Raw genomic sequence first — 17176 nt, 5'->3', positions numbered from 1 at the left:
CCTAGGATGTGATCTATTCTGGAGAATGTTCCATGGACACTAGAGAAGAATGTGTATTCTGTTGCTTTGGGATGGAATGTTCTGAATATATCTGTGAAGTCCATTTGGTCCAGTGTGTCATTTAAAGTCTTTATTTCCTTGTTGATCTTTTGCTTAGATGATCTGTCCATTTCAGTGAGGGGGGTGTTAAAGTCCCCCACTATTATTGTATTGTTGTCGATGTGTTTCTTTGCTTTTGTTATTTTTTTTTTTTAAGGATTTTGTTTATTTATTTGACAGAGACACAGTGAGAGAGGGAACACAAGCAGGGGGGGAATGGGAGAGGGAGAAGCAGGCTTCCTGCCAAGCAGGGAGCCTGATGCGGGTTTGATCCCAGGACCCTGGGGTCATGACCTGAGCCAAAGGCAGACACTTAACGACTGAGCCACCCAGGCGCCCTGCTTTTGTTATTATAGATTTAATTTTTTACTTCACCTTTGAGTTTCATGTTATTTTAGATGACCTGAGATAAATCAAACTTTCCCTATAATATGCTGTAATTTTAGAGCTGTATTTTTCCAGGAAGAATTTTTAGCCTCAAGATATAAACAAAACCATACTTCAGGTTTAGTTAATAGTTAAAGCATACATATATAAAGAGGAAAAGTAAAATTTCTAATATTAATATACTTTTTTCTATTACATTATTGCTTTTATACCACCTTTTTTTAATTGTATTTTATTATGTTATGTTAATCACCATACATTACATCATTAGTTTTTGATATAGTGTTTTATACCACCTTTTAAAACATTTAGGTGAAAAAATTTGGTATGTAAGGAATCTTAAATGGAATTTTACTTTTAGGGGTTTTTTTTTTTCCCCACATGTGTCTTGGTATTTTAGGCACAAACAATGGCATTATCTCATTACAGTATGTCTTAGTCTGTTTGGGCTACTACAACAGAAATTCCACAGACTGGGTGTCTTAAACAACAAACATATGTTTCTCACAGTTCTGGAGTCTGGAAATTCCAGGATCAAGGTGTGTTGGCAGATTCAATGTCTGGTGAGGGCCCATCTCCTGATTCATTGATGCCTGTTTTCTCACTGTGTCCTGATACTGTAGCAGGGATGAAAGCCTCTTTTACAAGGGTGCCTCACAAAGGCCTACTATTATATTGGGAATTAGATTTTAACATATTTTATGGGGACGCATTTAGTCTATAGCACAGTAATAATATGTTAACATTTTCTTTTGAATCCATGTCTTCTGTTCATTATAGATACAGTGACTATTCCACAGACCTTATTTCTTCCCAAATGTTTGCGCCCCAGCATATCTTTTTTTTTTTTTTGTGCCCAAGCATATTTTTAACTAGTCTTCATTTGTCATTACTCCTTAATTTGGAATGTTCAATGGAATACTTACTGTCTATTGATGAATAAAAAAGATGTGGTATATACATACAATGGATTATTACTCAGCCATGAAAAAGAATGAAATCTTGCCATTTGCAACAGCATGGATGGATTTAGAGGGTATAATGCTAAGTGAAATAAGTCAGAGAAAGACAAATACCATATGATTTCACTCATAAGGAATTTCAGAAACAAGCAAGGAAAAAAAAAATAAACTGGAAAATAGACTCTTAACTATAGAGAACAGACAGAGGAAGGGTTGTAGGTGGGGGGCTGGGTGAAATACATGATGGGGATTAAGAGTACACATCTTGATGAGTGCCAAGTAATATATAGAATTGTTGAATCTGTATATTATATACATGAAACTAACACTGTATGTTAACTATACTGGGACTAAAAAAAAAAAAAAACACACACACAAAGGAGTGCTTAGAAAAAGGGTGTCAACAGCAATTCGTGTTCTTTTTACATCGTTTTCTAGTTTCCAAATAGTCATAATGAGTGTAAGGCCAATAGCCATCTCAACAGTTCCAATGTATGGAAAAAAACTTTGTGATGTAATGTCTAGTGGTATGTAAAATTTCTCTTTGTGAGAACTTCCGATGCTTTAAGGAGAAAAGAGATCTACTTTTGAATTACTAATTTTTAAATAGGAATGACTTGTCTAACTTCTGTTTTAAGTTTGAGGAGCCCACTGTTTTATACTATACTAATGATATTACATCTTTTTGAGCATTCTTTCAACAATTATTTTAACTGAAAACTCAAAGGTTTTGGTATTAGCCCACATTGTAACCGGAAATGGTCATTATTTAAATTATTTTGTGTTGTGAAACTGGAACATTGTGGTACTGGAATAGTTACAATTTGTGGCCCTTAGATGTGGAAAAATAACTTAATCTCACCAGCCATCTCTCAGCCACATTTATCTCCTGTATTATTTGCTGGTTTCATGCTGTAATCTGAAAAATCAAGACAGGATAAGCTAATTCTCTCTGGCAGAACCCTGTAAAAAGTACTATATTTTTTTCTGGGTCAGTTCTGGCTCTTCACTTTTATTCACTGGAATGTCAATTTGTTATTTTCTGTAGATTCCTTTTTAAATGGAAATTATGACCATTGTTACCTTGTCCTGGTTCTGGTAAAAAAAATATAGAAGTAGCTGCTGAGAAGTAGGAAAGGAAAGGTTGCAAGAAAAAGATAAAAAGACTTTAGACTGTTTCCTTTTTTTTTTTTTTGTCTAGTCTTTTGATATTGAACTTCTGAGTGTTTTGTTTTTACTTTCTAGGTGATGGGAATTGCAGTGATACTAGAGGTTTAGAAATTGCTGTAAAGCAACGTGTTGATGATGCACTCACTTCAAAACTTCCAATGTTTTACTTGGTCAACAGACCTCATGTTAGTTTAGTACCTTCTGCATATCCACTTCAAACAAACTTGGAATATAAATCCCTGAGTCTGAATTGGGCACAGGGGGACATTTCTTTGGAGATTGTGGATGGCCTAAGTGGAAAGATCACTGAAAGGTTAGCATTACTAATTTCTTTTAAAATCACGTATTTAAGCAGGACACTTGTGGTAAGCAATGGGTGTTGTATATAAGTGTTGGATCACTAAATTGTACACCTGAAACTAATACTGACTAACTGGAATTTAAATAAAAACTAAAAAAAAAAAAATCTTAAGGAAGAGAAAATACGTTTACAATACTGTATCAGAAAAAAATCTGCATATAAATGGGCCTGTGCAGTTTAAACCTGTGTTTTTTAAGGGTCAGCTGTATTTAGAAGGGTCCTGTGCAAGTGTAAGGGGCCCAGAAGGTTAAGCTTCACAGTAAATCTAGCTCCATCTATACTGTAGTAAAAACAAAACCCTTAAAAATACTAAGCAAAAATGCATTTTAATAGAACTTTTAAAATTATTCTTTTTTAGGTGCAGTTTTTTGAATTCTGAACAATTATAGTTATCACTGAGTGTGACTACTTTGTAGGCATTGTACTAATTTTAAAAAAACACACATTTTGTTTCTGATGAGAAGACAGACCTGGAGAAGTTCTATAACTTACTGGAGTTAATTAAGTTGAATGGAGCCAGTATTCAAAATCAGTCTCCAGAACCTATATTTTTCTAAGTATCATTTCGTGATTTTAATTAACACTAGAATCATATAATGTATTTGTTTTAAAAATACATTTTCTCTTACTGAATCTGAATTTCTGGATCTAAAGCTAAGAACCTGTATTTTTGACGTGTGTTAAAATATGTACTATGTTATACTGCATTCTTATAATAACCCTATAGATTAGGTTGTTGCTCTTTTACAGATGAACTGATTCAAGCTAGGTTTAATATCTTGCTTAAAGTCACCCAAATAGTAAGTAACACAGCTGGGATTCTTATCTGGACATTTTATTTCCAAAGCCCTTGTTAGTAACCATAATATGCTATGCGTTTTAGACATTTCTTTATAATATCCCTGCCATTGATTATCAGGTGAAACTAAAACTGTTCTTTTAGTGTGACCATACATTTATAATGAGGTAATGAATAATGTTAAAAATTTAAATGCTTAAACTGCTTTCTTTGTGAAAGATGGGTTTAAATTAAGACCACATACAAATGTTCCTTGGTATGACCTCAGGCATACTATTGATTACTTCAACTAATGTGAATTACACTAATCTTGCCTTCAATCGGCTGTTAATAATGGACAAATTATACACATACAAACAAAACAAGTCTTTGATAAGACATGAAGAAGTCTTTTACTGAAAGCAGATAAAATACGAGCATAACAAAGCTAAAATTCGTATAAAATGAGCTTAGCTAATTTATTATAGCTAAATGCTTGCCAGGTGATTACAAATGAAGAGAGCAGATGTGATCTAAATATTAGACAAGGTGTAGTTCAGCTCCATAGCATTACATAAGGCAGAAGACTCTTTATTATTATTATGTATAATTCACAAGGAAGAAAGAACAGTTAGGGATATCTATGCAACAAATAATATAGTATCAACATTCATAAAGCAGAAGTTACAGAAGAGGAGGAAAAATAGAAATCCACTACTGGTTGAGACAGTAATTGACCTTTCAGTTCATGATCAAGTAGACAAAACAATACGCAAGGATATAGTGGTTTTAAATAACGAAAAGGTAGATTTGATTAACTTACACAAAACTCTGCAGTGTAAATATATAAAATACACCTACTTTTGAAGAACCTATAGAATATTGAAAAAAACTGATCCTATGTTAGGCCACAGAGAAAATTTCAAATTCTAAAAGTTAGAAGCAACGTGAGAACCCAGAAGTGGACCCTCAACTCTGTAGTCAGCTAGCTAATCTTTAATAAAGCAGGAAAGAATATCCAAAGGAAAAAAGACAGTCTCTTCACAAATGGTGTTGGGAAAACATGCAGAAGAATGAAACTGGACCACTTTCTTACACCATACACAAAAATAAATTCAAAATAGATGAAAGCCCTAAATGTGAAACAGGAATCCATCAAAATCCTGGAGGAGAACACCGGCAGCAACCTCTTTGACCTCAGCCTCAGCAAATTTCTACTAGACAGCCTCCAGAGGTGAGGGAAACAAAAGCAAAAATGAACTATTAGGATTTCATCAAGATAAAAAGCTTCTGCACAGCAAAGGAAACAATCAACAAAACTAAACGGCAACCTATGAAATGGGAGAAGATATTTGCAAATGACAGATCAAGGGCTACTATCCAAAATCTATAAAGAACTTACTAAATTCAACACCCAAAAACCAAAAACTCCAGTCAAGAAATGGGCAGAAGACATGCACACACATTTCTCCAAAGAAGACCTACAAAAGGCTAACAGACACATGAAAAAATGCCCAACACCACTCATCATCAGGGAAATACAAATCAAAACCACAATGAGATATACCACCTCACCCTAGTCAGAATGGCTCAAACATAATACCCTGGAAACAATGGATGTTGGTGAGGATAGGGAGAAAGGGGAACCCTCTTACACTGTTGGTAGGAATGCAAACTGGTGCAGCCACTCTGGAAAACAGGATGGAGGTTCCTCAAAAAATGAAAAATAGAGCTATCCTATGACCCAGCATTGTGCTACTAGGTATTTATCCAAAGGACACAAAAATAGTGATTTGAAGGGGCACCTGCACCCCAGTGTTTATAACAGCAATGTCTGCAATAGCCAAAATGTGGAAAGAGCCCAGATGTCTATCAACAGATGAATGGATAAAGATGTGTGTGTGTGTGTGTGTGTGTGTGTGTGTGTGGGAATATTACTCAGCTATCATACAGAATGAAATCTTGCCATTTGCAACAACGTGGATGGAACTAGAGTATATTATGCTAAGTGAAATAAGTCAGAGAAAGACAAATACCATATGATTTCACTCGTGTGGAATTTAAGAAACAAAACAGCACAGAGGAAGAGAAGGAAAAACAAGATAAAAACAGGCAAACCATAAGAGACTCTTAACTAGGAAAAAAAACTGAGGGTGGCCAGAGGGGAGGTGGGTGGGGGATGGGGAAACTGAGTGATGGGCATTAAGGCAGGCACTTGATGTAATGAGCACTGGGTGTTATATGCAACTGAGGAATCACTAAACTCTACCCTGAAACTAATAATACAGTATATGTTAATTAACTTGAATTTAAATTAAAGTTAGGAGCCATGTAGACAGTATTTTCTGATTGTGATACAGTAAATCTCTAAATAACAAAATCAGTATACTAGGAATTTCTTTCATTGGGGAAAAAAGTCCTCTAACTTTTGGCTCAAAGAGGAAATATAAAATGAAACTGCAGAATATTTAGAAAACAAGGATATTGAAAGCATTACATATCAGAACTCGTAGGATATACAGCTAAAGCAAAGCTGAATGGAAAAGCCAGTACTTCAGATGCTTATATCAAGAGATAATGGAAATAAATTAAGCAGAATGAAGAAATCAGAAAAACTGGAAATGTAATTTAAAGAGCTAAATAACAAAAAGAAGTAATAAAAATCTGATTCTGTGGGAAAATGTCACTAGCTAATCTCATATTTAATAAAAAGGGAGTAATTAACAGAAATAGAAGATTAAAAGAATCGTAACTTATTTGCTCAACCATGTAAATATTTTTTAAATCCTTGTGAAATGCATACATTTCTAGGAAAAATTATTTCTATAACTGGTACAGAAGAGGGAAAAACCTAAACAGTTATTTTCATAAGAAAGTTATCAGGAAGGTGCCCTAACTATTCTCAAAGAAAGCACCATTCTGAGGTGGTTCAGAGGAATTTTTAAACCTTTAAATAGCAGAACTTTCCAGTGCTATCTAAGAAGATGGAAAACATTAAAATCCTTTTATGGAGCAGGTGTATCACTGCTGTTAAATCTGATAGAAGATTGCTGCCTCCTTCCACAGAAGTTACAGATGAAACTTTCTTTTATATCCAGGCAAAATAGCTAAATAAAGTATTAAGCAAAATGTAACAGTACATTAAAAAAATACATATTTTATACAACAATATCAATTGGTATTTTTTGTAGGAGTGAGGATAGTAATAACATAATAGAAATACCAGATTACAAATTCTTATTAAAATAGTCATTAAATGATCTAGGGATACCACATGTTCATCTCTCTAAATCCCAAGAAGGCATATAATACATCTCTTCAGCTATTCTAGATAAAGATAATAAAAAAGCAATAGTTTGATATTTTTGTTAAGGATAAAATGTGTGTTTATTAGTCAGAAGTATCATCGTGATTGATGATAACATCCAGAACAAGACACAGTTGCTTACTCTTGCTGTTAATATTTTACTTAAAGCATTTGGACAAGAGAAAGAAAGGAGAGATTATAAAATACTGGAGGAGGTAAAATTACTATTCTTTGCATATGGTATCATATTATACCAGGAGAATCATTGGGAAAACTACAACAAAAGGTATCATGGTGAAAATATTAATAAAGATATCAATAGGTTTCATACACAGGAGCATATGTTAACTATTTCTGTATATAAAACGACCTCAAAACTTAGTAACTTAAAATAACCATTTATTACTGCCCACAAGTTTTTAGGGTCAACTGAGCTGGATTTTGTTGGGCTCCCTCATTCATCTGGGGTTAACTCTAGGTTAACTGAAATTCAACCTGTCTGGTCTTAGAGGGATGACAAGGCTCTGGTCCATGTCTTTTCTCACCCTCTTGTAGACTAGTCCCAGCTGGCTCATTTGGTAGAGGAATGATTCCCTAGAGAATGAACACAAACCTATGAGGCCCAGGCTCAGAACTGACACATCCTCTATTCATTCACCAAAATAAGTCACAAAACTAGCCCAAATTCAGAGGGAGGGGAAATCAACCACAGTTACTGAGAGGAGAATGTGAAAAGTCACATTATAAGGAGTATGGAGACAGGGAGAAATAAAGGATTTGGGCAATTTTTGTAAATACAAGAACACCTAATAAGATACAATGAAGAGAGTTATAGCAAAAAATTTCATGGTCTATGGACCCACTTTTATTAGAAACAGAAAAATATATGCATGCATATACATAGATTATAGGAAGGTCATGAGGAGGGGTGTATATATATATTTTTTTAGTGAGTTAAAATTTACATGCAGTGAAATGTACTATATAGTTTCATGCCTTTTGATATATGTATACACCTGTATAACCATCACCCCATTAAAATGCAGGACATTTTCATCATTCCAGAAGATATTTCTGTGCCTTTTTTCAGTCAGTTCTGGTACAACCACTGTTTTAATTTATATCAACATAGATTAATTTTGCTTCAAACAATAAAATGTTCCAGTATCCATCTTCTTTAATTTTTAATGCAACACTGTAATAATTTAAGCTGTAAGTTAATTAGCTTCAGAAAGTAAATATTCAGAACAATTTTTGTGTAAAAATCTTTCACTATCTTCATTGTATATGATTGAGAAAAGTATTTGTAGATTCTGTGTTGACTTTAATCTCTACAATTGTCAACATAAATCCTTGAATAATGATTAGTGGATGTTTCATTCCTTTCTACTTTAGTTCCCCATTTAAAAGTGGTGTGTCAATGGCAAGCCGGCTTTGTAAAGCTGCAATGTTAAGTCGATTTAACCTGCTTGCCAAAGAAGCTAAGAAAGGAGATTTACTTGAAGCTAGTACATACCATGCAGCAAAGGTAAGTCCTTAAAGGAATGAAATTGATCATAGAAATAAAATTTAAGACAACAAAAATGTAATTTTATGATAATGAGACATAGGAGAAGTTGCTTGAAATAGTTATTGAATATAAGGTATTGCCATGTACTGGTAGAATTAATTTTTAAATGAAAATGCCAGAAATTGAATATGTAAATGAGTACTGCCACTTAAAGTAGCCACCTTAGTATGGTGGCACTTATTTTGACGATATTTGATCAAAACCTTTCATACCCAGAAAAACAAAATGGTAATAAAATTTTTTCTGTATATATTAACCATGGTAACTTTAGAAGTATTCTAAAATAATACATTAAGATATCCATATAAATTTTCCTGTTTTAAAGTTGTGAAACTGCTTTAATTTCAGCATGTGACTTGGGCCTGATTAAGTAGGTGATGTGTATATATATATATAGCCTTTTTCTCTCTTTAAAAATATTTATTTTTTTTAGTATTACAAACATAATGCATATATAGAGAATTTGGCAATTTTTTTTTAAATACAGAGGAAAAATAGTACTTGTAATCCTTCCTACTATTCAAATTACGATACTTTTAAACCTGTAAGCATGTTATTTCATTTTCTCGTCATGTGTCTTGCATATATATGTATATTTGAGTATGCATATATTTTAAAATATTATCATACTGAATGTATTTTTTAATCTGCTTTTTTTCATTTGGTATAGTCTGACATAAACCATGTTATCGTAGTGTGACATACCCAAGACATCAAGTTATTAAATACAAATTGTTTCTGATAACCTAAATTCAGTTTCAGTCCGTAATCTAGTATTGTATGAAAGTCTCTTAATTTCAACAGTATCTTAATACTCAGACTGTATAATCCCAACCTGTGAAACAATTATATTAACTACAGATTTGTGGGTATGCACACACATTTTTAAGTATAAAAGCTTATCTAGGCAATTTCTGGTTTTGGTGGCATGAAGTTGTAGATCATATTTATAAAAAAGCAAGTATAAAAACTGGACAAAATTGTCAAAAAAACCACCTTTCACAACTCTAGAAATTGAAGACAGAAGTATGTATTATTGAAAAACTTCTTGAGCTTTGGATAAGAACAACAGGAGTTTGTGGTGCCTTCACCCAAGACTGTTCCTATTCTTTCTCCCTCCTTTCTGCTAGTTTAAGTGGCAAGAACTATAGTTTTTACTAGCGTGAGGATGTCACTGGAAGTAGATTTGCTGCTTGAGGGTGGACTTGATTTGGGGCAGAGGGTAAAAATTTGAAGCTTTGTCACCTAAAAGTGCCAAACCTAGTATGCAACAAACAGGGAAAATCAATAATTTTGCTGACCCAAGATTGCAGTCCTGGTTGGGACAAGTGATGGACCAACTAGTAACTTACTTAGGTAGATTTTAAAAATGAAAGAGCCATGGAAGGGCTAAGATAAATTCTCCATATATCCTTGGCTGAATGAGAACCTACACTTGTGCAGGGAAGACCCTAGAGAACCCAGTAAAGAGTGAAACTGTAAAAGAGAACTGGCTGCAACATTAAATCCAATAGTCCCTCCTTATCCGTGGGGGATACCACCAAGAACCCCAGCGGATGCCTGAAACCACAGGTAATACTGAATCCTATATATACTGTTGTTTTCTTATATGTACATATCTATGATAAAGTGTTATTTATAAATTAGGCACAAGAGATTAACAACAATAATTTAAATAGAACAATTACAACAGTGTATTGTAATAAAAGTTATATGGTCTCTTTCTCAGAATATCTTGTACTATACTCACCTTTCTTTTTCTTGTGATGATATTAAATGATAAAATGCTTATTTGATGAGATGAAGTGAGGTGAATGATGTAGGCATTGTGATGTAGCGTGAGGCTACTGTTGACCTCCTGATATATCAGAAGGAGGATCATCTTCTTCCAGACTGCGGTTGACAGTGGGTAATTGGAACCAGGGAAAGCAAAACCATGGATAGGGTGGAGGGACTATGTACACAACCCCCCCCCACACACACACAAATTGATGAGAAGGTAGATGCCTTATAGCTTTAAGGTGTTTGAACAGTGTCTGCTGAAATCATTTATTTATCATTAAGCTAAGCAGATAATAGGGTAACCATTAGGAGACCAGGCTAAAAAATAAAAATAAGAATAAAAAACCTGGGAAGGGACAATAGCAGCTGCATACCATGGAGAAAACAGATTTCACAATTTAAGCAAGCTAAATTTAAAAAATAAAAAACTTCAGAAAAAATAAAACCATGTCCAGAATTTCTATAATATATTGTCTAAAAAGTTTAATTTTTTTTATTCTTATGTTAATCCCCATACATTACATCATTAGTTTTAGATGAAGTGTTCCATGATTCATTGTTTGTGCATAACACCCAGTGCTCCATGCAGAACGTGCCCTCCTCAATACCCACCACCAGGCTAACCCATCCTCCCACCCCCCTCCCCTCGAGAACCCTCAGTTTGTTTTTCAGGGTCCATCATCTCTCATGGTTTGTCTACCCCTCCGATTTCCCCCGCTTCATTCTTCCCCTCCCGCTACCTTCTTCTTCTTCTTCTTTTTTTTTCTTAACATATATTGCATTATTTGTTTCAGAGGTACAGATCTGAGATTCAACAGTCTTGCACAATTCACAGCGCTTACCAGAGCACATACCCTCCCCAATGTCTATCACCCAGTCACCCCATCCCTCCCACCCCCCACTCCAGCAACCCTCAGTTTGTTTCCTGCAATTAAGAATTCCTCATATCAGTGAGATCATATGATACATGTCTTTCTCTGTTTGACTTATTTCACGCAACATAATACCCTCCAGTTCCATCCACGTCGTTGCAAATGGCAAGATCTCATTCCTTTTGATGGCTGCAAAATATTCCATTGTATATATACACCACATCTTCTTTATCCATTCATCTGTCGATGGACATCTTGGCTCTTTCCACAGTTTGGCTATTGTGGACATTGCTGCTATATATAAACATCGGGGTGCACGTACCCTTTCGGATCCCTACTTTTGTATCTTTGGGGTAAATACCCAGTAGTGCAATTGCTGGATCATATGGTAGCTCTATTTTCAATAAAAAGTTTAATTTTTAACCAAAAAAGATGGGAGATGTAAAAAACAGGAAGGTGAAACATATACTCAGGAAAAAGTAATAGTCAATAGAAACTGGTTCTAAGCGGGTCCAAATGTTAAATATAGCTAAGACTTCAAAGCAGCTATTATAAATATGTTCAGAGAATTAAAGGAAAATATAACAGTGTATCAACACAGACCTGTACCTCTGAAACAAATAATACATTATATGTTAAAAAAAAAGAAGAAGAAGATAGTAGGAAGGGAAAAATGAAGGGGGGCAAATTGGAAGGGGAGACAAACTATGAGAGACTATGGACTCTGAGAAACAAACTGAGGGTTCTAGAGGGGAGGGGGGTGGGGGGATGGGTTACACTGGTGATGGGTATTAAAGAGGGCATGTACTGAATGGAGCACTGGGTGTTATATGCAAACAATGAATCATGGAACACTACATCCAAAACTAATGATGTAATGTATGGTGATTAACATCACATAAAAAAATATCAGGGTGTGGAGAAAAAGGAACCCTCATACACAGTTGGCGGGAATACACATGGGTGCAGCCACTGCAGAAAGCAGTATGGAAGTTCCTCAAAAAATTAAAAATAGAATTGCCAGATGACCTAGTAATCCCACTACTGGACATTTACCTGAAGAAAACAAAAACACTAATTCAGAAAGATTTATGCACCTGTTTATTGCAGCATTATTTACAATAGTGAAGATTTGGAAGCAATTCAAGTGTCCATTAATTGCTGAATGGATAAAGAAGATTGAAATGTGGAATATTAGTCATAAAAGACAATGAAATCTTGCCATCTGCAACAACTTGGATAGGCCTACAGGGTATAATGCTAAATGAAATAAATTAGAGAAAGACAAATGCCATATGATTTCACTCCTTTGTGGAATTCAAGAAACAAAGCAAATGAACAAAGAGAAAAAACTGACAAAAAAACAGACTTTTACACACACAGAACAAATTGGTGGTTGCCAGAGGGGAGGTAGGTGGGGAGGGAGGTTGAAATAGATAAAGGAAATTAAGAGCACACTTACTGTGAGGAGCACTGAATAATGTATAGAAATGTTGAATCATTATATTGTACACCTGAAACTAATTGAACACTATGTTAATTATACTCCAATAATAAACAAAATGAAAAAAAATAGCCATCTCAATAGAGAAACTACAAAAAAATAATAATAATTCTAGAATTGAAACAATAATAAGTGAAAAATTCTTTAGATGGGCACAACAGCACATTTGAGATGGCAGATAAAAATCAATGAACTTTGAAGATCAATAGAAATTATTTTTTAAAGACAAAGAATGAAAACAGATTGAAGAAAAATAAGCAGAGCCTCAAAGATTTGTGGAACAATATTAAGCACACCAACAGATGTGTATTAGGAATCTCAGATGGAAAGGAGAGAGAAAAACAGGAAAAAAAATATGAAGAAGTAATACTGAAAAAGTCCCCCAACTGGATGAAAAACATTAACAGATTCAAGAAACTCCACACATTCCCAAGAAAAAAAATTTTGAAAAGATCCATACCTGCTAGATCCATCCATTAGCCAGAGAAAGACAAATACCATATGATTTCACTCATATGTGGAATTTAAGAAACTTAAATATGGAGTACAAACTGGTGGTTGCCAGAGGAGAGGTGGGTGGGGGAATGGGTGAAATAGGTGAAGGGCATTAAGAGCACATTTGCTGTGATGAGCACTGAATAATGTATTGATTATTGAATCATTATATTGCATACCAAAACTAATATAACACTGTATATTAATCATAATGGAATTTTAAAAAATATATTATTTAAAAAGATCCATACCTACATATGTCCCATTGAAACTGCTTAAGACCAAGACAAAGAGAAAATCTTGAAAACAGTGAAGGAAAGAAATGTTATTAATCATAGAGCAGTACATCTAAAGGTTGATTTCTCTTTAGCAAGAATGGAGGCCAACCTAAAATAGCCAGAACAGTCTTGAATAAGAATATAGTTGGACAATTCACACTTCTGATTTCAAAGTTTACCACAGAACCAGAGTAATCAAGACACGGTAAAACTGGCATAAGGATAAACATTTAGCTCAATAGGATATAATTGATAGTAAAGAAATCCTAACATTTATGGACAATTGATTTTTAACAAGAGTACCAAGATACTTAAGTGGAAAAAAAAAAGTTTTTTCAACAAGTAGTCTTGGGACAACTTGATATCCACATGGAAAAGAATAAGCTAGGACCTTTACCTCATGCCATGTACAAAAATTAACTCAAAATGGGGGCACCTGGGTGGCTCAGTCGTTAAGCGTCTGCCTTCGGCTCAGGTCATGATCCCAGGGTCCTGGGATCGAGCCCCGCATCGGGCTCCCTGCTCCACGGGAAGCCTGCTTCTCCCTCTCCCACTCCCCCTGCTTGTGTTCCCTCTCTCACTGTGTCTCTCTGTCAAATAAATAAAATTTAAAAAAAAATTAACTCAAAATGGATGATAGACCTATATAAGAATTAAAACTAAAAAACTCTCAGGAGATAACATAGAAGAAAATATGTGTATTCTTAAGTTAGAGAAAGGTTTCTTAGATCTGATACCAAAAATACGATCCATAAGAGAAAAAATTAGTATTTTAGACTTTATTACAATAACAACTTTTGCATTTCAAAAATTAAGAAAATGAAAAGGCAAGTTACATACAAGGAGGAAATATTTGTAAATCACACATCTGATAAGGGACTTGTATCCAGAACATATAAAAACTGTTGCAACTCAGTAATAGAAAGATACATGACCCAGTTTTTAAAGTGACCAAAGAATTTGAATAGATATTTTTATAAAGAAAATAAACAAATGGCCAAGAAGAATATGAAAAGATGTCTGACATCGTTAATCATTAGGGAAATACAAATAAAAAACCATAGTGATTTACTACTTTACACATACTAGGATATATCAATAGTAAAAAAAGATATTAAGTGTTGTCAATGATGTAAAGAAATCCGAATCATCACACATTGCTGGTAGGAATGTAAAATGATGCAGCTTCTTTGGGAAACAATTTAATAGTTCCTCAACAAGTTAAATATAGAGAGGTGCCTGGCTGGCTCAGTTGGAAGAACATGTGATTCTTGATCTTGGGGTTGTGAGTTTGAGCCCCACATTGGGGGTGCAGAGATTACTAAAAAATAAACTTTAAAAAAAAGTTAAATATGGAGTTCGCATGTAACCCAGGAATTCCACTCTTAGATATATGCATTAAGAAAATTGGAAACATATATTCACATCAAAATTGTACACAAATGTTTGTAGCAGCCATATTCATAATACACAAAAGGTGGAAACAACCCAAATGTTCACCAGCTGATGAATGGATAAACAAAATGTGGCATATCTCTTTAGTTATCCATAAAAGAGAATGAAGTAATGATACATTCTACAACATGGATCAACCTTGAAAACATTATGTTAAGTGAAAGAAGCCAGACACAAAAGGCAACAGGTAATATGATTTCATTTATATGAAATGTCCAGAATAGGCAAATTCATAGTAGATTAGTGGTTTCCAGGTGTTGGGGGAAGGAGAGAATGAGGATTGACTGCTATGGATCTAGGAATCATTTTTGGAGTGATGAAAAATTTCTGGAATTACTGGTAATGGTTGTGCAACTTTGTGAAAATACTAGAAGCCATTTTTTGTACACTTTAAAAGGAGGAATTTTATGATATAAGAATTATATCTTAACAAATCTGTTAGAAAAGAATGCAGTGAAATGATGTGCTTATGGATGGGAAGAACAAGTATTGTTAAAATGTCTATATTATCCAAAGTGATCTACACATTTAATGCAATCCCTATCAAAATACCACCAGTTCACAGAGTTGGAACAATCCTAAGGTTTGTGTGGAACCACAAAAGACCCCAGATAGCCAAAGCAATCTTGAAAAGGAAGTAGCTGGAGGCATCACAATTCCAGACTTCAAGCTATATTACAAAGCTGTAGTCATCAAGACAGTATGGCACTGGCACAAAAACAGATACATAGATCAATGGAACAGAATAGAAAACCCAGAAATAAATGGTCAACTAATCTTCAACAAAACAGGAAAGAGTATCCAAAGGAAAAAAGTCTCTTGAACAAATGGTGTTGGGAATACTGGAGCACTTTTTACACCATACACAAAAATAAATTCAAAATGGATGAAAGACTTAAATTTGAGACAGGAAACCATCAAAGTCCTAGAGGAGAACACAGACAGCAACCTCTTTGACGTTGGCCATTCCAACTTCCTGCTAGACATATGTCCAGAGGCAAGGGAAACAAAAGCAAAAATGAACTATTGGGACTTCATCGAGATAAAAAGCTGCACAGTGAAGGAAACAATCAATTAAAAGGCAGCTTACAGAATGGGAGAAGATATTTGCAAATGACATATCAGATAAAGGGTTAGTATCCAAAATACATGAAGAACTTACCAAACTCGGCACCCGCCCCCCAAAAAATCCAGTTAAGAAGACAGGAATAGACACTTTTCCAAAGAAGATATACATGAAAAGATGTTCAACATCTCTCATCATCAGGGAAATCAAAACCACAATGCGATACCACCTCAGACCTGTCAGAATGGCTAAAAGTAACAACACAGGAAATAGCAGATATTGGTGAGGCTGTGGAGAAAGGGGAACCCTCTTTACACTGTTGGTGGGAATGTAAGCTGGTGTAGCCACTCGGAAAACAGTACGGAGGTTCCTCAAAAAGTTGAAAATAGAGCTACCCTATGACCCAGCAATTGCACTACCAGATATTTACCCGAAGGATCAAAAATACTGATTCAGAGGGGCACATGCACCCTGACATTTATAGCAGCATTATCAACAATAGCCAAATTATGGAAAGAGCCCAAATGCCCATTGACTGATAAATGAATAAAGAATATGGTGTGTGTAGATATATTTATATATATATAATATATATTATATATAATGGAATATTACTCAGCCATCAAAAAGAATGAAAATCTTGCCATTTACAACAACAGGAATGGAGCTAGATTGTATTATGCTAAGCAAAATAAGAGAAAGAAATATAATTTCACTCATGTGGAATTTAAGAAACAGAACAGATGAACATAAGGGAAGGGAAAAAAGAGGGAAGCAAACCATAAAAGACTCTTAACTGCAGAGAACAAACTGAGGATTGCCGGATGGGCAATGTCGGTGGGTGGGGAGGATGGGATAAATGGGTGATGGGTATTAAGGAGGACACTGTGTTGAGCACTGGGTGTTATAAGTAAGTGATGAATCAAATTCTCCTGAAACCGATATTACATGATATATTAACTAAAATTTAAATAAAAATTTGAGAAAAGAAAATATGTTTAAAGTGCTGAAAGAAAAACCCAGCAACCAGGAATTTTATAGCAAGGTAATTCTTTTTTTTTTTTTTTTTTATTCTTATGTTAATCCCCAT

At 34.5% G+C, this 17176-nt stretch overlaps 1 protein-coding gene across 1 annotated transcript in view; it reads left to right on the top strand.

The window, feature by feature from the left end:
- ADAD1 (adenosine deaminase domain containing 1) overlaps nt 1–17176 on the top strand; it is a 54821-nt gene that overhangs the window by 31399 nt on the left and 6246 nt on the right. Inside the window, exons 10-11 of the mRNA XM_021681481.2 lie at nt 2694–2931; nt 8460–8592. Coding sequence (XP_021537156.1) covers nt 2694–2931; nt 8460–8592 — 371 coding nt within the window. The remainder of the gene's footprint in view (nt 1–2693; nt 2932–8459; nt 8593–17176) is intronic.

The sequence above is a fragment of the Neomonachus schauinslandi genome, chromosome 2, assembly GCF_002201575.2.
Source record: "Neomonachus schauinslandi chromosome 2, ASM220157v2, whole genome shotgun sequence".
NCBI classification, from domain to species: domain Eukaryota; kingdom Metazoa; phylum Chordata; class Mammalia; order Carnivora; family Phocidae; genus Neomonachus; species Neomonachus schauinslandi.
Note: the sequence above shows the minus strand (reverse complement) of the source record. Positions and strands in the feature narration are given on the sequence as shown.